The 26,865-nt window shown below is 35.8% G+C and overlaps 3 protein-coding genes and 1 pseudogene across 4 annotated transcripts; 2 read left to right on the top strand and 2 right to left on the bottom strand.

The window, feature by feature from the left end:
* The first annotated feature begins 572 nt into the window (after positions 1-572).
* LOC107921323 (uncharacterized) lies at positions 573-2,068 on the top strand (annotated as a pseudogene).
* Positions 2,069-8,393: 6,325 nt separating this feature from the next.
* LOC107922568 (triosephosphate isomerase, chloroplastic) lies at positions 8,394-12,160 on the top strand. The gene is made up of 9 exons (XM_016852658.2): positions 8,394-8,759; positions 9,109-9,135; positions 9,772-9,841; positions 10,146-10,269; positions 10,859-10,943; positions 11,057-11,189; positions 11,320-11,493; positions 11,605-11,687; positions 11,824-12,160. The coding sequence occupies exons 1-9, from the start codon at positions 8,589-8,591 to the stop codon at positions 11,878-11,880; spliced, it is 924 nt and encodes a 307-aa protein (XP_016708147.2). The 5' UTR covers positions 8,394-8,588; the 3' UTR covers positions 11,881-12,160.
* Positions 12,161-13,501: 1,341 nt separating this feature from the next.
* LOC107922239 (uncharacterized) lies at positions 13,502-14,316 on the bottom strand. Its single transcript, XM_016852160.2, has one exon. It carries the CDS (start codon positions 14,145-14,147, stop codon positions 13,755-13,757), a length of 393 nt encoding a protein of 130 aa, XP_016707649.1. The 5' UTR covers positions 14,148-14,316; the 3' UTR covers positions 13,502-13,754.
* LOC107922238 (uncharacterized) lies at positions 13,611-23,558 on the bottom strand. Of its 2 annotated transcripts, XM_016852159.2 has the most exons (11): positions 23,220-23,558; positions 21,437-23,057; positions 19,721-21,190; positions 19,179-19,543; positions 17,433-19,003; positions 16,701-17,136; positions 16,165-16,327; positions 15,919-16,022; positions 15,720-15,811; positions 15,545-15,639; positions 13,611-15,209 (listed from the first exon to the last, which is right to left on the bottom strand). In XM_016852159.2, exons 1-10 carry the CDS (start codon positions 23,447-23,449, stop codon positions 15,563-15,565), a joined length of 6,129 nt encoding a protein of 2,042 aa, XP_016707648.2. In that variant the 5' UTR covers positions 23,450-23,558; the 3' UTR covers positions 13,611-15,209; positions 15,545-15,562. The 2 variants fall into 2 exon arrangements, with proteins under 2 accessions (XP_016707648.2, XP_016707646.2); XM_016852157.2 differs by having other exon boundaries at positions 13,611-15,639.
* Between the last annotated feature and the right edge of the window lie 3,307 nt (positions 23,559-26,865).

The following is a 26,865-nucleotide window of genomic DNA, read 5'->3' as shown; positions in this document are numbered from 1 at the left end:
AATTTTTTCGGTCGGGGGTCGGTTAATTTTTTTATGATTTTTCGGTTAACGGTTAATTCGGTTCGAAACCGGTCGGTTAACCGAAAATTTTCGGTTAACCGAAAAAATTAATAAATAAAATTATCCAACCCAACCCAAACTCAATTACCCAACCCAATAAAACTAAAACTAAAGTTTACCCAATTACCCAATCCAATAAAACTAAAACTAAAAGACAACCCAATTTACTAAAGTCTAAAACCCAATTTACTTTAATAATTTATAAATTTTTTAAATTTTAAAAATAAAAATAAAAAAAATTCGGGTATTTTTCGGTAATTCGGTTAATTCGGTTAATTCGGTTAATTCGGGTAATTCGGGTAATTTTTAACCAAAAATAAAAAATACATAATTTTCGGTTAATTCGGTTAACCGACCTTATTAACCGAAAAAATTTCGGTTCGGTTAAATTTTTTTAAAAAAAAATCGGTTCGGTTAACGGTTAAAATTTTTGGAAGGTCGGTTAATTCGGTTATAGTAATTTCGGGTCGGTTAACCGGTCGGTTAACCGAATAAACACCCCTATGAAAAAGTGAATACTACTCCAACAACCGACGTTTACGTAGAAGTTAGATTTGTTTGACATCGAGGTTTGTTTTCGTCTCATTATTTCCATCTTAATTTGCTGTCTTTAGTGTTCAAGTTTCAGCTTTCGAATCCATGATTTTTTCCATCTTCAAAAGCCAAGTCTTCATTAGAAATGGCTCTTTCATTCTCCCAACCTGTGCTAAAAATGTGAGTTTTTCTCGACCAATTGCATTGCTACTTGTTAGATATGAATCTGGAATTGCAGAAAATGAACAGCCGTTTAAGATTTCTTACCTCATAAACACAATCGGGTTGTCTCCACAGTCTGCTTTTTCAGTGTCTAAGAAGCTCCATTTTGAGACCTCTCAACAACCAGACACTGTGATTTCCTTCTTCAACAACCATGGGTTTTCAAGAACCCAGATTAGAGACATCGTTCAGAAATGGCCTGCATCTCTTTTATGCAACCCTGAGAAAACCCTTTTGCCCAAACTTCAATTCTTTTACTCCAAAAGGATTTCAGGTTCTCAACTTTTAAGAATCTTGTCTTCAAACCCAGATGCCTTTAGACGTAGTTTAGATAATTGCATCATCCCAAACTTCAACTCCTTCAAGGAATTCACTCGATGTGGCGACGATCAGGTGTTTTTAGCATACAAGAACTATTCCGACGTCCTTTCACGTAATTTTCAATCCATTGTTGCTCCTAATATTGCAATCCTGAAAGAATATGGGGTGCCTGAATCAAATATTATGGTTGAACTTGTTGTCCACCCAAGAGCCTATGCAGTGAGTCCTGATAAGTTTAGTAGAACAGTTGAACAAGTAAAGAAAATGGGATTTATCCTTCAAAACGTAGGTTCCTTACAGCTCTTCAAGCTTTCTTACAGACTAGCAAATCAACATGGGAAAGGAAATTCGATCTTCTTAACCAATGGGGTTGGTCTAATGAAGTTGTTCTTTCAGCTTTTGAGAAGTATCCGAGATTCATGATGTTTTCTGAGAAGATCACTACAATAATGAACTTTTTCGTCCACACAATGGGATGGAAATCATTGGATATGGCTAACCGTCCGGTTATTCTTTCGTATAGCTTGGAGAGGAGAATTATCCCAAGGTGTTTGGTTCTTCAAGCCTTGTTATCCAAAGGTTTGATCAAGAAATTCAGTGTATGTCTTGTTCTGGAGTATACTGAAAAGGCATTCCTCCAAAGGTTCGTCACCCCTTATGAAGATCCTTATATATTGAAATTATATGAGCAGAAGTTAGGCCTTTCAGAATAAATAGTATAATTCTATAGTTACCCAAGACGGATATGGGTATGTATCAGACATGGGTATGTTTAGTGTTTTAAGATTTTGCATGTCAATGTGTCAGGCACAGAGTACCATAAGAAAAAATGAAGAGTTCATCCAACATGGGTATGATTTAGATGCTAAAACTGAACTAATGTGCATTTGCCTGTGATTGTTTGAATGAAGGTTGAGTTTGTTTCCTTGAAGGTTTAACTGTTTTCATCTTTTATCCTTTACATATTCAGTGAAGTGATGAATCTTTTCCTCATTCGTGCTTAATTTTACTATGTTTCCTTCTGACATTCATGAAGAACAGGGGATCGAATCATGCATAGGCCTGGCAATTTTAACAAAACATGAAATATGATTTGTAAACAACATGCTTTAATCATGTACGGATTTTATGTATTTGTGTTTCGTGTTATAATCATGTTAACACATTTGACATGACAAAATTTCATGTTATAAACATGTAAAACACTTGCACTTAAGACATGGTTAGACGTGATTAGCGAACCCAAATGAATCACATCACTTTTTGCTTGAGTATATGTCTCGATAGATTTTAATTATTTGTCAAGAAATTTCATTGATTTTTGGTTCTATAGATTTGAAAACTTAAAATTAGAATTCGTGTCATTTGTTTCATTTATGTTATTCCTATTGCAATTGTTTAATAGTGTAATGTCATGCCAAATTTACACTAATTAGTTTTGAACATGCTAATCGTGCCTAGCCATGTGTAATATGTATAAAACCCATGTTGTGCTCATGTTTAACATCAGACACGATTGGTTATTCATGTTGTGTCAAAATGAGACACGTATTGTTTGATCTACTTTATGTATGCAATGATTTTCATTTTTCTTTGAAGTACATGTGTTTGACGCATATGATCCTTTGAATCAATGGAAAAACTTTAGAAATAAGTTGAAGACGCCCATATTTGAAGCTCACATTTGAGTTTGAGTAACATAGCAATCACATTTGAGTTTGAGTAACATAGCAATCGACTATGTATGCCATTCTTGAAAGATTTCTAGATGAAGATTAAGAAGCATGAAATAATTGTGTTTTCAACATAGCTGCTTATACCGAGAACTGTTTGAAGAAGAAAAGCTTATTTCCTTGTTGAGAGGTGCATGAAAACTAAGTCACTCCGACTTGGGTGAGAGTATCGAATATAGGTATGTGTCTAACATGTGTGTTCAAATTATTTTCTAAAATTGTCATGTAATGAAGGGCCCTTAGAAGATCATTTACCTATACTTATATCCAGATATGTGTCAGACAGAAGTACCAAATACAAGTTACTTTAAAAAACAATGAAAAGTTGGAGCAACACGGCCTTACTAGAAAGTGTCAAATATCCAGAAGACCTAGATCTTTTGTGAGAGCCTAAATTCACTGTTGACTAATTGACATGTCTAGCGAGTTGACTTCAGCTAGAGGCAACACTCTAAGCCGGTGCCTGAGCAAGAGAAAAGCTGTGTGTGTAAGTGGTTTTGTTAAAATGTGAGCTACCTGCTCTGTTGATCTCCAGGCGCAGCTAGCATTCTAAGACCCATTGGTACGGCATGTTTGAGGGTAAGAGGGAAAGGTTAGTCCAAAGTAGATTTTGTATCGTTGGAACCTTGGGAGTACTTATGCAATTGAATAGGACGTGTGCTTGTTTTGAGTCGGCATCCTTGCTTGAGACTTGAGAGGTGGATTGAGTGAGTTGCTAGATATGCAGAAGTTGTTGTGTAAATGGCCATTCATGCACAATAATCTTTGGATTTTATTGAGCTCATTTCTGTGAGTGTTGAGACTGAAGCAATGGCCATTTCCTTGTCAAAACAAAGCTTTTGATCTCGGCCAAAAAATCGCTTAGTTGCATGGGTTGAAAACTTTATTTATTATTTTTTTAATATCGTAACTCCCCAAATGGATATTATGTAATTAAACTACTGCAACTGTGTGGATCAATTAGAACTCAATGGGCCTGCATGGGTTAAAAGTTAAAGCAATAGAAAATGAAATTATTACAGAAGGTTACGTGAATAACAACCCTATTTATTCTCTCAATTTAATTGATTTTACCAGCAATCCAGGTTTTCGAAAAATTGGATTTATTAAAAGTTTTGATTAATCCACGTGTACGGTCCCAATAACTCGTCACCACAGATTCAAAGCACTTGCACTTTCTTTAAGCCACGTGGAGACAGGAGAACTTCTAGGAGAGGATAGGAAACAGCTAAAACGACATCGTCTCACGGGAGCTTCTAGTTTACTATTTGTCTTTCTGGCTAAGATTAAGATGTGTTCTCGTGAAAGGACGGACACAACTACGAACCATAAAGTTGATCTTTTTCCTTCAAAGGTCAAATCAATGCTAACCCCAAACGCTCCTCATTAGCGTGACAAACACTTTACCTCTTGTTTTTATATCATTACCCTTTAATGGGCTAACTTATGCAAATATGCTCTCTCTTTTTTTTTTAAGAATTAGGTTAATTTTGTAAAAATTTATTGATTTATAATTTTTTCTCTCTCCTAAAAACGCGCTTTACAAAGTACGTTTTCACTGTCACATTAGTGAAAATGCGTCATATAGGACACGTTTTCAAGAGAAAAAAAACGCGTCATATAAGACACATTTTTCATTCAAGATAACTTTTCCAACGACTATTAAGGCTCCAACAACCATAAAAATCCCTATATAAACCCCTTCAAACTTCATTCTTTTCAACCAAATAGTCTATACTCATTCTTCCTTCCTAAAATATCAATCCTCAATATTCAATTTTCAATTTTGAATTTTCAATCCTCAATTATATTTTAAAATTGTTTTTTTATTTTATTTTATTCAATTTATTCTTTTCATTATAATTTTAAAATGATAAATCAACTTATTTGTTTGGATGGCAAGTATATCTTCGACGTTCAATTATAAATGGTAAGAAAGTTTATTAAATTATTTAATTTTGAATAGTTAATTATTATATTGTTTAGATTATTAATTTTTTATGTTTATATACTCAGCCTGAAGATCAAGTTTTAGGGACGTATATAAACAATTTAAGCGAAGGTGCACCGGAGGTCATTCATGGACACTTACGATATATAAGTTTTTTATATGCGGCTCACATGCTCAGGGGGACTAAATTGGATCCCCCACTCATCAGTGCTTTGGTCAAGAGATGGAGACCAGAGATGCACACATTTCATCTTTCTTGCGACAACTGTACAATTATACTCGATGACATCAGTTTACAACTCGATCTATCGGTCAATGGGGATGTTGTTACAGGGCCAGTTATTAGCGCCGATTGGACCGCAACATGTGAACAACTACTAGGGAAGGTGTCAAACAAGTTTAGGGGTAGCCAGATCAAAATGAGATGGTTGGAGGACAATTTCCAAATTATCGAGGCTCTAGCGAGTGACGTTGAAAAGGAACTCCCTTAAGAATTCTCACTCGTCATATGATAAAATTCATTTGACAATATCATTACCGTTTTTATTTTTCATTGTTATAATTTTGAAATAACATGTTATTTGAATAGGTGAAACAACCCCCCGAGACACAATGGTATACCGACTGAGCTCAAGGATATCCGACTAGCTCTAGGTCAAGAAACCGAGGAGGAGGTTAGTTTATGAATTTCAAAGTTATATAATATGTACTCTAGCATTTGAAATTAAATATTAGGCACATTTTAAAAATTATAAATTCGTAATGCAGTTTGTATGGACGTCATATGTAGATCCGAGGGTTTAAGAATGCGTCCAAACTGAATTTTTGGCCAATCGCAACATCTGGCACATCAAAGTGCCAGTAGTCGTCTTTGCAACGGTTGGGATGCAATCAGATCGAATTATGCGACAGTTCGGGTGCATGCAACATATTCCATTGCCACCCCAACAGCTCGATGACTTGCACAATATCAACTTACGGGGGAGACTCAAGGAAGATTGACTAATATTCCACAAGCAGTACATCGAGATATGGTAGCATAGATACAATTACTTGCTAACGCATGAACCATTTCACACACCGAAGTTGGCGACATCTCTGGATTTCATGGATTGATTCAGACATAACAACAAGTCGTATCTATTATCGGCTTTGGAAATGAGTAGGCAACATCGCCATAAGAGGCCAAGACGAGGGCCCATCAATCTTAGGTCGGGAAATAGAGATGCAACAGATCGACATTTACTTCATCTGCACCGGAGGACTTGATTGTCATGCAACCTTCTGGTCAATGTGGTTCATTTATTTTTGCTTCTAACCCATTTTTTTGTCACAAGCATCACAACATGCACACTCATTCCCCATATCATCACCTTTAGTTCCGTTTTATTTTACGCAACCACCACAACACGCATAATCATTCCCTACATCAACATATTCAGCACCATTTTATTTTACACAAGCACCACAACACGTGCAATCATTCCCTGCATCAACACTTACTCTAGGGATGTATTATGCACGACCGTTACCCATCGTGCCATATTATATGCCAACTCGTTAACAACATCGATGCATTCGGGTTTATCGACGATTCTTACCTTCTATTCGCAATTGGGCCATGCAACACCATATAGTGGTCCACCGATAGTGTTTCAAACACCCCCAACATCGTTGTTCTGCCAAAATGGGTCATCCTCACAACCGCCGAATCAAATAGAGGAGATCCACGATGGGCGGCTAGGACATGGTCGCAATCAACAATGGAGGAAGGAGATGAAGTCAGCGATCAACCCTGACGTGCACGTTAAGGTGAAGCCAAAGTCGAAGAGGAGCCACCAAACAAAATAGTGCAAAGAAACCCTAAGCGTTCCTGACACCCACCCGGTTGTGGCACACACTCGAGAAGCCGATGATTACGGTAAATTTGTAATTTTGTAATTTTTTGTATACTTTATTTTACATCTAAAATGTACACTTATTTACCATGTACAAAACAAATTTATTAATTTGGTTTAATTTGTACACAATCAAGTTGTGAGTTTAAAATTTACAATTATTTATGTTACTTTTTCATTTAAGTTTTTCTCTGTCCATTTGTTAAGTACAATATTTTCAGAAAACAAATAATTGCTCAGAATGTTTAGAAAAAACCCTAAACTTCAGTTTACAAATTGTATTATATCTTACTTTAATAATTAATATTAACTTACACTTTACAGGAAAAATTAATGAATAAACAAATAACTTAGTGTTTTAATTAGCTCTTCTACACTTCAATAATTAATATTAATTTTGGCATGTGAGTCTACAAGTGTGATTTCTATATTTTCCTCGATCAAGTTTATCCCGAGAATCCCGGGTTGTAGGGGCTCAGAACCAATCAAGTTTTGTGGTTGAAATGGCCAGAGAGAAAACGCTCCCTAAGCATTTTCTCTCTGGCCATTTCAACCCCAGCTTGATTGTTTCTGAGCTCCACAACCCAGGATTCCTGGGATAAAATTTTTTTTCCCTTTATACCCCGCCCCATCCTTTATATAAACACTCATTCTTCATCCCCTACTCACCACATCTCAATCTCCTCTAAGTTGTTTCTTCTTCTTCTTGCGTGTTGAAATACTCAAGTTTAAAGATTTATTTCTCTCTCACTTTGAGAGAGAAAATAGTTATAGTTTTAAGTTATGTTTGGGTTCATGGTGGTGCCGTGGAGCTCGATACCCTACAAATTTACTTGTTGTGTGAGTATGACGCCATCACCCATGAACACTTTTCAACTCGAAGTCCAAGTTGGTGGTGAATATACTGTCTTGGGTTGAAATGTAACTAAGGCTTTAAGTTTACAAAGGTTATGCTGTCAATGGATGGAGCATAAATGGGATCGTAGTTAATTGTGCTAATGCAGGCACAACAACGAGTCTTCTCATTAAAAGCGTATGCTTCTTTATAAAACACAAACATAAGTGCAAGGAAGGAAAACACATGGGGCCCTCTAGTATAATTAAGTAATTCGTGTTATCCTCCACCACCGAAGGCAGTGACCTTGTTAATATAACTTGTTACACCCCAATGCTGTCACAAGTTATAATAACAAGGTCACCCCAATACAACATAACCTTCGTAAACTTGAAGCCCTAGTTACACGTCAACCCCATACTGTATAATCACCGTCAACTGGGACTTTGAGTTGCAACGCGATCTGACTTCCTGAGTGATGGCTCCATACTCATATGACAAATGAAATTTGTAGGTCACTCAGCTCTTCGACACTACCGTAAACTCAAGCACTCTTTAAAACTATAACCAAGTCTATCTTAAACATGAACAAAAATAAATTTACAAACTTTTAATTTTCAACCACAAAAAAAAAAATTAGAAGACGTTTTTTTCTTCTCTCAAATACATCCTACATAACGCGTTTTCACTAATGCGACACTGAAAAAGCTCCCTATAATACGTGTTTTCAAAGAGTAAGAAAAAATAACATAGATCATTTAAATTTTACAAAATCAAGCTACTTTCTCAATTTTTTTTCAGCATATTTGAGTAAGTTAACACTTTTAAAAACTAGGCCCATACGTATCACATTCACACACCAACAGCCTCCTGCTGGAGCGTGCCTTTGACACAATGGAAGGCGCGTGAGTGCATATTATCTCCATCCTTGACAACCCTGCGACTTTAACACATAAAATTAAACCCAGGAAAAGTTCCTCGCCTTACCTACACCCAGCACCACCGAAGAACTCAAGAAACAGCTCCGATTAGATATGTCAATGGTATCTACATATTGCCCTCACTTCAGTGGGCTTCGCCGATCATCTCCCAACTTACACAATGCACCATCTCAATCTTTCCTTCAACACTTCAGCTCTCAACTCCGTCTCCCTTCTTCTCCTAAACCTTGCAGAGCTGTTATTGCCATGTCCGGCTCTGGGAAGGTATCCTCCACTTTTTTATGTAAATATTTCTTCCGTTTTCAGGAAATTAAATGTAGAACGTATAAGAAGTCTCCTATGATGTTTTAGTTGAAACGGTAAACAATGATTTTTTCAGTCATTTTTCAACTGAATTGGTGGTTGATTGACTCGTGACAGCAATTTGAGGAGTTAAATGTAGTATAGATGGATTGCTATTGAAACTAGAAAGGGTGGAATAAACTGTTTAGTTTCTTTCTCCTTAGGTGCTTCTAAATGCAGTTTGCTAACTTCTGCGGTAGTAGATTTAATAATAGTCCTTTTTTCCTCTTTCTCGGTGTTTATTAACGAATCTTTTTCCTTTTACTTGCAGTTCTTTGTTGGGGGTAACTGGAAATGTGTAAGAACCCTTTATCTCAGATATTATGTTGTCTATCTTCTCTAATCTCTATGTCCATTCTTGGTTTGCTTCCAATCTCAGTGGTTTGTGTCAAATATCATGCGTGGCTCTGTTTTATGTTTGTTAGTACCTACGTGTTACCGCACCAACACTTTTGAAGTGTTTTTTCGATTTGGTTTTTGGTCTTCCTTTAAAGTTTTTTGTGCTTATTGATGTGGAATCTTCTTCCACGCTAATACTTGTCTCTTAAGTTTGTTGTGTCCCTAGCTTTGTAGACTTTTTCAATTTTGAATCAAATGTTGTGTTTTCATGTCGGTTCAGATTTCTTTTCTTTTCGCTCCCTCTCCTCATTTTCATTTTTGCCATTCTATTACTGTATATCAAAATGCTCTATTATTATTGTTAATTTTGTACATCTTCCAATGGAATAAACCTGTCTCTTTGTATATTGAGGTTCTTTGAGATTGTCATGCACTCTAACTCATTTTGTTATTACATTTTGTGTTTTTTTCCTGTCAGTATGGTTTCACACTGTAATTGTTGGGCTCTATTCGTATGTAGCAACAGTTGCATATCTATGAGATTCATTCTCTTGTTTATTTTCCCTTATTGATGACGTGCATTTTGTTCTTGTAGAATGGAACAAAAGACTCCATCACGAAGCTTGTTTCTGACCTGAACAGCGCAAAGTTGGAGAGTGATGTTGGTATTTTACAGCCTTTATTTTTCAATCTATGTGAGATGTTAAATCTATTATGGAATTAGGCTTGGGGTTTATATTGGCTCGTGGCTAAAAGATTTGCAAACTTTTTATCATTGTTCATATGCCTTTCTACTCCTAGACAAATGCTACTCGTGCTTTCTTGGAAGCAATTTGTATGATGTTTCTTGATTCTTTTAACTAGACTTGCTTATTGCATTTTAGATGCCATGTAGTTTTATATTCATTAGGTTCACTGATATCATGTTAAATATTATGAAGATTTCTGATATTCCGGTTTGTCGAACAGATGTTGTTGTGGCACCTCCCTTTGTCTATCTTGATCAGGTGACTTCTTCATTAACTGATCGGATTGAGGTATCTGCTCAGAACTCTTGGATTGGAAAAGGTGGGGCTTTCACGGGAGAAATCAGGTTAGCTAACTTTGGCTTTGTGCACAAAACATGTTAATTCTTCATAATTTTGTAGCCTTTAACATTGTAATATTGGCTTTTTACCCTTCTTGGGAATATAAAACCGCATCATTTTTTTATTTAGCCTACCATTAGAAACATGCTTAAAAATATACAGGACTTCAATTACTTCCCATGATGTCTCAATGAGTTTAATTTGTTGCCTTGATACTAGTGGAATATTTGTTTTTGCTGGTGGATAATTTTCAAATTATTTAGTTCAGATCATTGTTAAGTATGCATTTTATCTCCCTTAGTGCAACTACTTCTATTGATTTCATGGGAAAACTAACACAGAAGTGTCTGTTCCTGTCTCGTATCTCTTTCTCAATCCATTGCTTGGCGTACGGTGTGGTAGTGTTGATAAGATCCTAAGATTCAGACAACTTAGCATCTGTTTTTCTATTTGATCAGTTTCGAAAACATAGTGGAAGCTGTTTGCTGACCTTCAATTTTTGCAGTTGTGGGTATTTGGTCCTTCACATGTCAGCTGGCTTGGTTGAGTTATTGTATTCTGTCTTTTATATGATTCATCTGATTCTTCCTGTAGTGTGGAGCAACTGAAAGATATTGGCTGCAAATGGGTCATTCTTGGGCATTCTGAACGCAGACATGTTATTGGTGAAGATGATCAGGTAAAAGTTTTGGCACTTTTGTTCTTCAAAGGAGTCAGAGGGCATAGTTGTTTGTGGTTATAAATGCAAAATATTAAAGTATTTAGTACTGACTGAAGATTTATTTTCTCCAGTTTATAGGAAAGAAAGCTGCTTTTGCTCTAAATGAGGGTCTTGGAGTGATAGCTTGTATCGGTGAACTATTAGAAGAAAGAGAAGCAGGGAAAACTTTTGATGTATGCTTCCAGCAACTGAAGGCTTTTGCTGGTATTTTGCTTGGGCTACACTTTTTGGTTTCTGTTACTTTCTTTCCTCATGAAATATCATTCTAGGATATCTTCCAAAGACTGAAGATGGAAGCGCTGTGACCTAATCCCAATGATTCCATCATTTGCAGATGTTGTACCCAGTTGGGACAATATAGTTATTGCTTATGAGCCAGTATGGGCCATTGGGACTGGTAAGGTGGCTACACCCCAGCAAGCTCAGGAGGTACATGTAGCTGTCCGTGATTGGCTTAAAAAGAATGTTTCTGAGGAAGTGGCATCTAAAACGCGTATCATATATGGAGGTAGCTTGGATGCTATGTCATCCTTCTATGTTTTGTTTAAATTATCATGCCATTCCCATACAAGTGGCATCTAAAAGCGCAAAATAATGACTCTCTACATCTCTTTTGCAGGGTCCGTGAATGGAAGCAACTGTGGTGAGCTTGCAAAAGAAGAAGATATTGATGGATTTCTTGTTGGTGGTGCTTCTTTGAAGGTATATTCCCACTAATCACTCTGTTTCGTAATGGTATTGATAAAATGCAACTGTCTAGTTAGAAGAGTGGTCAGGATACCGAATATCAATCAACTGGGGGAGTGCTGATGATTTCATTCTAATCTTGATGGTGCAGGGTCCTGAGTTTGCTACAATTGTCAACTCTGTAACAACCAAAAAGGTTGCTGCTTAAATATATATAAGGTGGATTCAGGTAAATGAATAAAAGGACGAAGAGAAGCTGTTTCAGGTTGAAGCTTCATGGTGATTATGAGTTACAGTGTTATCCAATGGGGTTTTGATTGCTTATTGAGTTCCTTTTCCCCAAAATAACAGGAAAAAATATGTTCGTTCTCGTGCTATAGTTCAATTTCTTTAAACTGCTGTGGGAAATATAGCTAATTCACTGACAATGATGAGAGTGCCTGCTTACTGTTTGATTCTCATTCGCTAATCTAAACTTCGTTTACTCATTTGGTGGTTTGAAATTCTGGATTGAACCCAGGGAAAGATGCCCTTTTTTCTGCAACATATGATATCAAATTCTAGTCTCGAGAAAGATGGAAATACTGGGAAATTACAGGGAATTTGACTACCGAAACCTCAATGACCATTTATTGTTATGTTGTAACCTGTGTTGGCGTTGGATGCGTGTATGTATCCGATACTCGGAAGATTTTTTTGGAGGATATATCCCAAATTTAGTCATGTTATGATCACAAAGGCTTAAAAAAGGAGGAAATTTGTTTTGAGAGGCAAGGATAGGACCAGTTGGGATGGATATTGATGGGTTGATAAAACACTGGACCACTTGGCCACCGGTAGGTTAGATTGATTGGATGTTGCTAACATCAAAGGCTTAAAGACAAACAGCTCGTGTCTCATGACATGACTCTAAAACCCTATACAAAGGCTTCAAAATATTAAAACGACGTTTCATTTGGTCCACAGATGCAAACTTAACACTGGGATTCTTTTCCCAGATAAAGGTTAGGAAATAAACGTTGAATTTGGAGGGTGCCACTTTTGAATTGGCCTTGATTTTGGAAGTTAAGTAAACAAATACCTCTGTCAAATGAGTTTGACTCCAACTTGTCAAAAACAAAACAGAACTCAAAATGGCTAAAGGCTTTGGGACCAGACAGACAGGTGATAAAGTGTGTTTTTGTCCTTAAACTTGGAAGAAAACAAAACTTAACAGTGCTTTTGCCTGGCCCTATGTTTTTATCATCATTGTTAGTTTGATCAACTTGACTGATGATTACCACTGCTTGATTCATAAGTTAACAGGTAACTTGTCTTTAGGCACATTAACAAGTCGTAAGCGATTTCAATTCCACAACTTCATTAGTAAAAAGGTTTCCTTGCCTTTCATTCAAGCCCAGGATGCAGGATTTGGTTTGCTTGGGAGAAGATAGTACACGCAATAGTACCTAAACCTTGATCAATTACGACAAAACTAACACTCAACTCATTTCAGGATTTTTCTTTTTCCTATGAACCCAAACAACATAAGCTTCAAGGTTACTTTTATGAGCGCCAATCCGTACATTAAATTTTAGTTTGCAGTTCAACTAAATTGAACAAAACATTTCATTTGCAAAATTTAAAAATATTATTAATTCTGTTAAATGATAAATAACTTTTTATTTTTATTTTTAAAATGGTCTTATTTGTTTCTTTTTACTAGTAAATAGACTAAATCATTAGTATAATAGTACAAGAGAACCAATTTGAACTAGTCCCCATCATAGATGGAGCTGTCACCGAATTTTTGGGAGAAACCATCTCTGTGCAGACAAACATATAAATGATGAGAAGAATTCTACTGTATTAATATTTTGTTAACTACTTTTTAAGTTTTAACCATGGAAAACTACATCTATATGAAGCAAAATCCATTCCAAGTCTTACAGAAACTTGTTTTCCTAAATTTTGCAGTATTATTTAGAACTGTTGCTGGCATACATATTGTGTTGGATCTAACAAGGCAAAACCCTGTTAAAGAAGAGAAATCCCAACACAGTTTTTTCAAACTATAGTACCACACACACACATATATAAAGATCATACCAGCCAGCTCTCACGAAAAATGGACTGGTACTGCAACAGGACTAACAGCAACACAATGAAAGCAGCCACCGCCCAGGGTGAGGTACCTTCAGAAGGGTGATGGTGAGTCCGGCGGATACGTTCCCAGGGTGATAACCCAAACAGCATACCAGAGACTTCCATAGAGGAGAGCCATCGTGCCAAGAGTATTAACACGACTGGTGTGGCGAAAAGTACCCAACTCATTTGCTGGTCGGCAGATTCCACAGCCGATTCGTAGTTAAGGTAACTTGATATTCCGAGAAATACAGATGTGAGAGAAAGGATTAGCAGAACAGGATAAGGCAGAGGAGTTAAAGAGAATGAATCCAAGATGGAGTCACCTCTACTTCTAATATGATGGGCCATAAAAGAGGTATAGGTTTAGGGCATTTTCTAGTATGTGAATTAAAGACTCTATTTATAGTAAAAACATTTGTTGATTTGGTTCCTAGTGAAATAATCAGTCTGACTGCAGTTGTAAGCATACGGAAGAAAAAGGTTAATTCTTGGAATATGTAGCTGGCTTGTCTGGTCTGGGGATGGTTTGCATTACAAGAATGATGTATAATATACTAAGATAGATGGTACTAACATTGAACGAAGAGAAGGGGAGTGGCCGGGGGGGATGCTCAATGCTACACTTCACAACACAAGCACCTCGGAATGTGTTTTATGGTTGATCCTCCTCTAAAAATTAGCAATTAGCTTTCGTTGGGGATTATAAACATCTTATTATGATCTCCATATGAGCAAATAGATAGGCGTGAAGGAATCTCAGAATAATATAGTGATCACTAAAAGCTTTTAGATGGAGCTAACGGACAATGTTTTTTAAGTTGGAACTAGGGCATCAATCTCAATCTTATTCATGAATAATAAGAAATAAGAATCCAACACTTCCATTTTTCAATTACTCTTAACTATAGTCATGTTAGAAATATGGGGTAAAACCACCTCTTCTGACATAATCCCTATACATTTTGAAATTAAATAATTAAGGACAACTAATAACCTTCCCTTGTCAATTATAACTACTTTTAATTGGTATAATAACTTAACTCTCAATGTTTATATATTTTAAGTAAATACTGTAAGCTAAATTTATTAAATCAAGACCAAGTATTAATGTTGTGATTGTCCTTTTTTACTTACTTTTGAAATTGATAATGATTAAATTATTTTGATTTTTTTAGAGACCAATTTATTCAGGGACCATAAAGGTGTTTTTTTACCAAATATGGGCCACATGTCGGCAGACCCACCCAAGGGATGAGTTCCTAACATGCCCATGACGACGGTGAAAAATAAATATAAAAATGAAATTTTAGTATTTATACAAGCTCATGAACGAAACAACCGACCTTCCCCAAGCTAGCTGCCTCGGAAACGTCAGAGACGATCCATCATCCATGCTCCTTAATTTCCCTCCTAAAAATAAAATAATAAACTAGAGAAACCCACAATACACCAATTTCTACAATCATCTGGTAAGCTCTAAAGCATTTGAAATCCAATATGACAAAAGACATGAATTATTCCTCTTGGTTCTACCCAATCCGACTAATCTTATATGGATAAGTTGGCCTTTCTCGGACCAAATGTCTGGACTTTATCCCTTATATTAAGAACCCAAATGGGATCACCAAGCTTATCAGTTTTCGCGAAAACTGTACAACAACATGATGCTCTCTAAAAAGTTCGTTTCCTTGTAACTAAGATGAGTTAAAAGTGGACAAAATTGATGACTTGCCAATATAACCTACCACAGTAAATGGCTGAGATCAGACTTTCCCCTCGTACTGGAAATTCAGTTTGTAATCACGTTGCAAACTGGCCAAAGTGTTTCTACAAGGACCCTCTGCAAAATTATGCATAGATGAATGAAAAAGTTTTAAGACAGTCGTGCTTTTAAGATAAGGGTAAATCAAGATGGCTTACCTCCAAATACTGTATGAAGATATTGAAGATCATTAGCTGAGCAAGCATCTATTAATGCATAAACACCTGGTTTTAGAGCTTCATCTATCTCCCTGCAAATTTATTGAAAATATAGGGGAAATTGGTTTTCTTTATATTTAGCATAGGATTAGATGTATAAATATGATCATATATAATAGTAAGCAGCACTGACTACCACCTTCTAATGCCAGTTTTATGGGGACCATATCCTGAAAAAACCCATATGTAGGTTGACAAGAACTTGTAACAGTGCCCTGCAAAGACATCTTTCTGCTGCCTTATCTGTAAAAGTTAACAATGAGTGTCAAAGGTCAGAATAGCAGGGGTTCTTATCCATGTAATGCACATGTCAAACTAGACCATCGTCAGAAATATATGCACAAGTTACATGAAACAGTTGCGGATGTGATATATACTGTCATACCTCTTCATAGATTCTTCGGAGAAAACCAGCACATTTCACTCCCTCTTGTATTTCCCATGAAAAATAACCTTTTCGGACCAGTAGATCAGCACCCACTGTCTCCAAACAATGAAGAAGAAGGGAAACAGATTCTTCAAGCACCGCAATGCACCGTTCACATTCACTTGAAATTAGCAGGAAAAAAAATATTAGCATATGAATCTTCATGCAATAAGGGATTAGGGAAAAATAAGAACAGGTAAGAAAATCGAGAAACACAAAATACATGTAAGAGCAGTCTAACATGCACATTAACAAACCAAGGCAACTTGGGAGAAAATATTCCGAAACAAGAAAAGCATTAAATGTATTCCCGTATCCATCTAAAAAGGTGAACCTAAAAAGTCCATAGCAGCCTCCCTTTTCCTTTTTCTATTCTTTTATCCTACGTTTGCCTTTGGATTCTATTTATGATTTCGAACTGCAACAACCAAAGAAAGCAGAAGGGCAGGGGGACTTTTTACGGAGTAAACAAAGAAACACAAATTGACACGTACCTCTTGTGATGTTTCAGAATGGTGTACAATAATCGGCAACAAGCAGCAAAGAGGTTTATAGAGAACTGTTGGTCCAGAACATGATATTCGATGCTTACAGTGGAATTGTGATTTTGTTCATCCAAAAATGTGTTACTTGATACTGGTCCTTCAGAAATCCTTAGTTGATGGAAATCTTGAAAAAGTGCACCAGGGATACGCAAAGACTGCCCTATGTGGCACAGATCCAGTTGAAACAGAGCATGTTTTCCAGAAACTCTGGTCAATACCTCAATACACATAAGAACAACAGATCCCGGATCAAGGTTTCTGTCACCTTCATTACTCACAGATTTTCTGTAGAATATTAATGGACTCTGCAAGTGCAGGATTATATTGAATAGAGCAGCAACAAAGCCTCTAATGTGTCTTTTAATCACACTCAAACATTTGCGTCCTACAAAGCAAGACTTGGCACCATCAAATAAGTCCAACCAAGTAAAAGAGAACATGCTGTTAAAGGGATACAGACATTGTTAAGTGAAAACTTCTGTCTAGATTTTGAGATTCATAACTATACATGGTTGATGAAAGATGAAGCAGAAGTGGTATTCTCTAACAAAACCAAAAGTTATCCAAATCTAACATAAAAAGAAAATTTAACTTTTCTGCAGATGCAGTGAAGGCTACAAGTGACATAATTTATGTCTTATGTTTACTACAATGACCATAATAGATAGGCAGACATAATACCTGAACCATGCTCAAGAAGTAGATCCAAGCAGTCAATGCCACCCGCAACAGTTGAGGAGACCATGCCACCATTGGCACTTCCAGCGGTTATTTCATATATCCTTGCATGAGCTCCTTGTACTCCCACCAATGCTTTCTCGATAGCCTCTATTGTTGACATTAGTTGCAACTCTGACGGATTCTTAACGAACACACTGAATGACCTCCTCAACCTAGCTTTGAATTCATCTAGAAAATGTGAGCCATGAGAAAGAAATGACTCGGATAAACCAGTATCATCACGGAGTATCTTAGAGCTTGATTCTCGCTCATGAGATTCCAAAGTAGCTCTTTTTCCTTGTAAAGATATGCATTTTCCTATGCCCCTTAAATGCAATTCTATTAGCTTGCCATATACATTTTCATTCAAGGCAGAATCAGTGAACGTAAAGTGACTCCCGACTTCTTCCAAATACTTAACTGCACCATCTAACCAAACAAAAGTAAATGGTGGCGGGCTTTGAACTGAGTTTGCCAACTCCAACAACAAGAATTTTGACATGTCAATTATGAGAGGTGCCATGCCTGATGACAAGAGAGGACCACCAACACGCAAATTTAGCCTTAGAATAGCAGAATAAGTAATTAATAGCTGCCTAAGTAAAACTGCTCTATCAGGATGATCACCCTTTAGCAACCCCAGCAGCAAATGCTTATTTAGACAAGGAAGCACAACTAAATCATTAAAAACCAGAGAATCCCTTCTGTAATCAAACTTGTCAGAACTTTGAGAATCAGAATCACTTCTTCGCTGTTGGCCATTCTCAAGGAACATGTGTAAGACATCACTAATAAGATCAACAAACACATTTGTGCAGATTTTTATTTTCGAGAGAGGCTCACTTTTCCATCGTGACAATTTTGTCTTTAGCTCCCCACATTTTTCGCCCAACTGATTCAAGGCAGATGCTAAGCCCCATAAAAACCCACCAAAGCAAGAAACCAAGAAAGACATTTTATTAATATTTTCAGCTTCTTTCTCAATTCCTACTTGTGCAATACCAAGGGCTTCTTTCAAAGAAGAAAGTAAGCTCTCTGCCTGTTCCTTTAAACTCTCAGCAATAATAGACAAACTTTTCAAGGCTTCACTATCTTTCAAATTATTGAAGCGCAAAAGAGGTTCATTTAAAATATTTTGATCACTGACAAAACCAGAAAAATGTTTACAGGGTTGCTCAGAATTTCCAATGAAATCAACAGCCTGACTAAATTGATATTTGCTTATAGCAAAGAAGACATAAGATGTGTGATCCATCAATGAGAATTTCTTAATTTTGTACTCAGAAATACAGTCCTCCGACATTGTGTCTAGGAGTTCAGTCACAGCAGATACTGACTTGAAAAGCCATGTGATAAAATATGAACCCTCAGCAACTGAAAGAAGTGAAGACAGACTAGCTTCTATATTCTCCTCACACAATGCCATAATAATATTTTTCAATGTCCTCCGACAAGTGACAAACAATTGGAAAAGCTCACAACCATATGAAGACAGTGTTCCTTGACAGTGTAAAAGCTCTGCAACTACAAGCCTGAAAATATTAAGACTCTTGTCAATGGAGACTTCATAATAAGTGTAAATGCATCAGTAGTGTATGATTGCAAACTATGCATTACATTATTAATACACATTATTTCAAATCAGAAAAGGAGGGAGAGGAAGGCCAGCTGTCTAACATAGATTCAAACAAGATATAGAGGGCTCACTGGTCAAGGTGGACGACACATGTGGCTAGCTTGGAGAATGATTTTGAACTCAAAAATCCTTTTGGCATCCAACATAGAAGATTAAGCAAACTCTTACAATCTTTCACAGTTTTGAAAGGAAGGGCTGTTGGATTCATAGAAGATTGCTCATTGCATGAATTTGAAATTGATCTTGTAGGTGAATCATGCTTAACATATCTTCTACCAGAAACAACCGCAGGTGAGTTATCAAGTGTGCTTAAAACCTCTGACCAAACAGGAAATGAATTAAAATTCCTGTCACTAACTGATGAATCGCCAAACAGTAACAGCGCCAAATTCTCCAATGCATGACAAAAACTTGATGACAAATTCCTGCGAACAAACTAATAAACCAGGAGTGAGCATCATGTCACAAAATAATCTCCATGAAAATTTCAGATCACTACCATGCAAGCATAAGAAAATTACAGATGGAATGTGTAAAAGCGCGAAGAGAATAAATGCGACAAATGAAATGGAAGTGCAAGAAAGAGAGAATATTTATGAATTTATTATCTTACTTTATGATCATAGAGAGTGGAATCTTTTAGAAGACCTTGTGAAATCTGATACAAACTTATTTTCTTTGGCTGACCATCTTTTTCAATTTTATGCTTTTCAACCTGCTGAAAGGTTTTTGATAAACAAGGAAGGGAAGTCTGGATCAAAAGAGTGAGGAATGTTTTAAACTTCTTTTTTAACTTTTTAGCATCAGCATAAATGCATAAAATATCAATATTTTGGCAAATAATCCACCAAATTGCAATCGGCAACGACTTATTGTTCACAGAACAAATACCAAAATCCCATTTATCACTTTCATGCGCCTTTTTCTCACAAGATGTGTCATCAGAGGAGAGGATTGATGAGTGATTATTAGCTACTAATGAAAGGTATCCCAGCACAAAATCAGCAAGCTGCACTGCCTCTTGCTCCAAAACTAAGATGCGTCTTTTCAACTTTCTGTCTTTTTTGCTATAATATGACAAATCAGCATCATCAAACTTTTGAACCTGCATCAGCTTCTCATTCTGCTCTAATAAATACTCAAGAGAGCATCTATGCCTGCTTAAATCCACTAGCCTTTGGAGAGCCATAATATGCAGTACATAAATCAGTGGACAGCAATCTTCAATGTTGTCTTTAATGTATGTGTCTGTTATGTGGTGTATAAGATCAAGAAGAGACAGTGAAGGATTAATAATCCAAGAAAAGTAGCCGTCATCAGTCCAATCTGATTTCTCCATCCAATCCCTACCAGTATACGCTGTGAATGCATCCCCCATTGCCAATGACAATTTCCGTGATGTGCTGGGAGGTGTAAGGCTAATGACTTGCCTGTACAAGCTTCGGCAAGACATGTACAGTCGAAATAGGAAAACAAAGATCCATTGTATTGATATTCCATGTTTTTCTTTTTCGTTCTCAGCCACCATATTCTCAGAAGTTGTTCCCATGACAGAAAACAGGAACACATTGACACCATCAAGGCATTTTTCTCCCAGACTACAAGTGAAAGGATAAATAGTACTTACTAGCTCCTTTATAGAAGGCCCAAGCAGAATGCAGTTTCCTGCAGTAACTGAAAGTGAGTCTAGCAATACCATATAAATTTCAGATAGCACCCTTCCCAAGAGTTCTAGTTGTTTGTGAATGCTTAGCATGCCATGATCTCTTACGTGCAATCTTTCAATTTCTTTTCCATCAGTTACTGAGCAACCAATTTTCAACCATTCCATCGATTCTGATACATCTGCAGTTAATTGCTGAATAAGTTCACTCGCTTGCCCTTCTGGTATGGATTTAATAGCATGGTGAACAGCCAATTTAAATTCTTGTGAGCCTAAAAGAATTGCCACTGATGCTGCAGTTGCTTCATTAGATAAGGATGCTGAGTATGCAAAAACTCTGGTGCAGCTCGTTTCACTTTCCTGGTGGTGTGTTATCAAAAGTCTCACTGCTTTGCAGAGTGTAAAAATAGAATTATTCACCTACATCAATTACAAAGTCTATGAATTGGATTTGATCCATTTAATGAAAAGGAAAGATTAAGCCATTTATTCACGGACAAGAAATGTGAAAAAGACAGAAAGGGGAAGTAATCGATCAAATGACATAATACCCCTAAATCGCATGAAAGAAAATAAGCACTGTCCAACATGGTTTACAAGTTGTTAACAGTGTCATTCAAGACTGCAACAGTTAGAAAGTGCATATATTGAAAAATGTAAACTAACCTGGCGAAGTGCGCTATAAAGATTAACCAGCTGGCACCCAAGATCAAGTATTGGGGAAATCAATAAGGATTGATCTGGTAAATCTAAATAAGAGAGACTGGTCAAGTAAGAAAGTATCATGAGCCATAAGCTAATTAAATCACTCCCAATAACATCATATTCAATATCCAAGAAGTGCCCTACAGCAAGAAATAACTCCTTGGCTAATAAAGGAAACATTTCCTTGCGTGTCTTGCCATCTATATCCATTTCTGACAGGCCAAATAATTTCGCAGCAAATGAGATTACTGTATTATAAACTTTCTTCAAGAAATTAAGACAAGCTCCTTCTGAGATATCTTCTGTTCTTACATATACTTTTTCATGTACAAAACTGGCAACTAAACTATTAATGGACTTCAGTGTGCAATGAACATCTACCAATGAGACCCTAGCTGCCAAGTTAGATTGCATGTAGCCATCCATCTCAAGCAGGAGAGGCTCCAAAAGCTGAACAAAAAAATCAAATAGTGACTTCCGTGCTTCTGCACTGTAAGTACTAGATCTATAGTTATTATCTGGAATTACCCTACTACTTGGAGATGGATCTGTAGACAAATGACCAGATAACTCATCTTCCATGCACCTAGTACCTCCAACTTTTCCAGCAGTCCCTGCAGCTGAAGCTCCTTTTTGCTTTTTAATTCGAGCAACAAACAAGTGAAATAATCGTCCAATACCACTCAATACTATGTTCTTCTTTACCATGCTCTCTAGTTTGTCAAATAAATGTCTGTGATAACTTTTAATGACCACATTTGAGTCTTTTGCATCAATTTTCAGAGCATACTTTTCCACACTGCGCAAGCCTAAAAATCCATCAATGTGAACTGGATGAAATAACCCATGAGATAATACTTCTTCAACCAACATCAACAAGTTCCTTGTCAAGAAAGAATTGTTCTCATTAACACAGCCATACAAGACATCTAGCAGAAGCAACAAGGGCTCAAGAAGCTTGTCTACAAAATCACGAAACCCATTTTTCCGAGTGGGGTGAATCCTCAAAAACTTGGCAAATGGCTCAAGAACCACACAAGAAAACTGCATGGCAAATGCACCTATATTGCCACCACCAAGATTCAGAGCATGAATTTTGTGAACAAGCTGAAGCACTACGTCAATATTGGAAATCCATAACTCTAAATTTCCATTTGACAAGCCATGTTGGAATGAGAATAACAAGGAAACACAATCAAGAACTACACCATACAATTCAAACCCTTCACCAGCAAAAACTGATTCATTTGAAGACACAGATGGATCGCTAACAAAAGACAAAACATTTCTTGCAATGTAACCAATTGCTCTTAATAAATTCCGAGAGAAATTCAAAGATACATGCAATTTCAAAGACTCCTTCAAACAGAATTCAAAAATCCGCCAACATTTAAAATCCAAACAAGCATCAACGACTCCATCAACTTTATCAGTCTTTTGAGGAGAAACTAACAATGACTGAATCCAATCACTTAGAAAAACAATCATTCGAGATATATTCACCGTTTCATCATCTCCAGCCACATCGTTTCTTACTTCTTTCTCTTCTGAATCAACAAAATCAAAAGCCAGCTCTACCTTTCTGCACCAATACACACTCCATTACTCAAAATTAAATCTTGCATATCCATTTCGATTCAAATGAAAAGGAAAGGCGAAAGAGATAATATAACAAATAAACCGAATAAATGAAGCAAACAAATTCACTTTTTTATGCTAAAGGGAAAAAAACTAAAATACTAACTTTTGAAGGTCGGTTTGTTTGTTTTGCAAGGAAAGAATTAACTGTAGATTTCTCCATGGGCGTTCTTCACTGGGATTCAGCTCCGGTTCAGTCCGCGCCGAGCTTTCACCTTCTTTTGCTTCCTTGATCAACAAATCGTTACGGCGGCGTTTTCTAAGACTCGATTTTTCTTGGGAACTGTTAAACTTCCTCTTGTTTTTCTTTGTTAACTTCACAGATTTATCAACCATATTTTTTTGAAACCGTTGATTACTGGAGAGGAGTGAGGGTGCTTGGTTTTGTTGCTTCTACTAATTCGGAAAAAAGAAATTAGGACAAGGGTTTTCCTGCTATTTTTGTAGGGTTTTGGCTTCGGTTCTACGTACGCTGCGTTTAATAATTTGACCGGACGCCAAATGCAATTAGCTTGCATTACCCGCCAATTTTTTTAGGGTTAAATTATATTTAAGGCCTAAACTTGGTAACTTTTCTCATATTGGGGTCTAAACTTTTTCTTTGTTCAAGTTAAGTTTTAAATTTAGCAATTGTTCCTACATTGGAGCTTGAATTGGACAACTTTTTTCACATTGGGGCTTGAATTTTTTTGTCCAATTTAGACCCTGAACTTGACAATTATTCCTGTATTGAGGTCTAAACTTGGTAATTGCTCTCACATTGGGCTAAACTTTAGGGTTTTCAAGGACTAATTTGGATAAAAAAAATTTCAAGTCCCATGGGAACATTTGCCAAGTTTAGGGCCTAACTTGGACCAAAAAAAAAGTTTTGACCCCAATATAGGAACAATTACCAAGTTCAAGTCCCAAAATATGAAATTCCCATTTTAAATAAAATTACGAATGTAACACCCCTACTTTAAAAAGAAGAAGAACAAGAATATTTATGATAGAAGTCATTGAATAAGTGATCTATAAATAAATAGTAGTACAAGAAATTATAATCGTTTTTGGAGGAAACTGTCAAACATGAAAACATTGAGAATTATTAGTCGGAGCATGTGGTTAGAATAAAAATTCGGCATCAAGTTTAGGGACTAAATTAAATAAGTTAGAAAAATATAGGAACTAAAGTGCAACTATTCCATTTTTATTTTGATGGAAAAGACTTGATGACAATTTTACCATTACCTATTATAATACATTTTTATTTAATTTATTCCCTAAACTTTTATTAAATAATAATATTTTAATAACTAATAATTTTTATTAATTAATATTATAATACATAAAAAGAGAAAAAGAGAGAAAGATAATATATTTCTCATCTTTCTTTCTTTTTAAGAAAATTAAAGGGGAAGAAAAAAATTCTTTCATTATTTTCCTTTAAATTCAAGCATAAGGTATGATATTTCTTCAAACTTTTCATAGATTTCAAATCTTTGGAGTTTATTTTACATATATGTACCAATACTTTTTTATTTTATCAAGTATATTGAAAGTTGCCATTAGAGGACATTAATGGAAGCTTAAAAAACTTAAGTGAAGTAGGTATATTTTTGGATAGAAAATGATTAGAAGATGAATTCTAATTTATTAGAAGTGTGAAAAGGAAATAAAAATGGATGGAAAGTTTGCTTGGTACATTTGGCCATGGTGAAGGATAAGTAGAGAACCTTGGCCACTTTATGTAATATTAGTGCTAAATGATAGTTTGTGAAACAGTAAGTATTTTGGTGAAAACAAAATTGAAAGTAGATAATCGAGTTGGAAGATATGCGAATTTCGGACTAGGAAACTTAAGTTGTCAACTTGATTAACCATGCATATTTAAGTTTATTATTATTAGTTTTAGTATTATAATGGATAAATGATTTTTTTTTGTATTGAATTGCTCCTATTGTAGCTAAAAACGAAGCGAGCATCTTGAAGGAGAAATGTGAAAAAAAAGGAGTAAAGTGATTGAAACTTCGATTTGTGCTAATATCTTATTTTCGTTACATAATGTTTTATAATATTTAGTTTACTATGACTAGTTATATTTATTTTATTTTTTATGAGTTTTGGATGAGTTTGAATGATTTAGTTAATATTTATAAAATTATGTTTCGAGATGAAAGACTATGTTTTTCAAATGATTAAATTGGCAAATTCATGGTTATGATTTGGATTTGAGTATTATGATTTTAGATGAATGAGCAAGAAAATGTTTAATATGTTTTGAATTGGAAGCCTAATTTTACATTAGGCGATATGTAATTTGAACATGAAATGAAATTGAAATGAGAATTATATGAATATGGAATTGAAATGGATTATGAAATTTGGTTTTTACCCCGTTTCACTAAGTTAGACTAGATTGGATATAGTTGACATGTTATAGAGTCTTTACATTAAAGGGTTTAGAACTCCTCAATTCCCAGAGGGTCAAGGGAGGAAATGCCAAATTAGTTAGTTATTATTATTATTAGCCCCAATTCCCAAAGGGTCGTGGGCAACCCCAATTCTCAGACGGTCGTGGGCTACTCTAATAGTTATCGTTGCCGAACAACTCGGGGTGACAGATTCGTATATCTGGTTATGAGTCTAAACCTTAATGTAATGTCTAAATTGAAAGAAAGGTAAAAGCAAAAGTTGAATTTATTTGAATTTCCATATTGTGCGAATTAAATTAATCACACGAATTTGAAATTGATTTAAAAACTTTTTTTATTCGGTTTGTCAATATCGTAATATTAAAGTTTATTAATATTATAATTTTCTTTTATTGTGATTTTATTAATGATATTTATAATCATTGTTATTAATGATATTGATAATCATTTTTTAATTTATTTCTATCAATTAATTTATGTTCAATACTTATGTAATGATTTATATGATATCAGCATCACTGAGCATAAAAATTGTACAACATATAATTGTCAATTCTTCTGTGCGTAGGTAGTTGGATTCGGTATGTCGTTCCAGTAGCATCCGAAGAATCGAAGATCAACTTAAACAATGTTGGTAAAAAGTTTACTTTATAGTTGATATAAATGACATGTATCTAGGCTTGTATATATATAATACTATGCACCTAGTCTCACATACGACCGAGCCACACGATTGTGTGAATATTTGTAATGTTATACAATTAGGTCCACACGGCCATAGTTAGTTACATAGCCTGGTGACACGACGTGTGACCCTTATTTTTCATTTTTACCATATTTTTCTAAAATGTTTCAAATTAGTCCCCAATTAGTTTTGAATTGTTTTTAGAGCTTTCATAAGCTTGATTTAATCTGGATTTAGTATTAATAACATGTTTTGAATGAATTATTGATGATTAATGATTGTTTTAAAAAATTATTCATAGGAACCTGTCCACTAGAATGGGGGGTTTACCTATGCTCTCCCTCCTTGGAGGCCTAAATTCAAACCTTCTGTGGGTGTACAAAAGAAAAAGGGTTGGTGGGAGCTGCACCCTATTAGAAAAGGTACACTAGCAAAATGGGGAACCCCTAAGCCCTTGAGGAGTTTGCACTTGATACCAAATCCGACATCCAAGCGTACCTTCCTCCGCAACTCTCTCGCGTAATCCTTATTCTCAAAAATCAAGCATGACTGTTTCCACTCCTTTTAGAAGACTTAGTCGAAAGGAGGCGAAGACACCTTTGAGGTGGCAACTCACTTGGTGGATAATGATACTTTACTTTCGTTATATCTTT

The sequence above is a fragment of the Gossypium hirsutum genome, chromosome D01 (assembly GCF_007990345.1).
Source record: "Gossypium hirsutum isolate 1008001.06 chromosome D01, Gossypium_hirsutum_v2.1, whole genome shotgun sequence".
In the NCBI taxonomy this organism is placed as follows: Eukaryota; Viridiplantae; Streptophyta; class Magnoliopsida; order Malvales; family Malvaceae; genus Gossypium; species Gossypium hirsutum.
The sequence above is the reverse complement of the archived record's forward strand: the minus strand, read 5'-3'. Positions and strand labels throughout refer to the sequence as shown.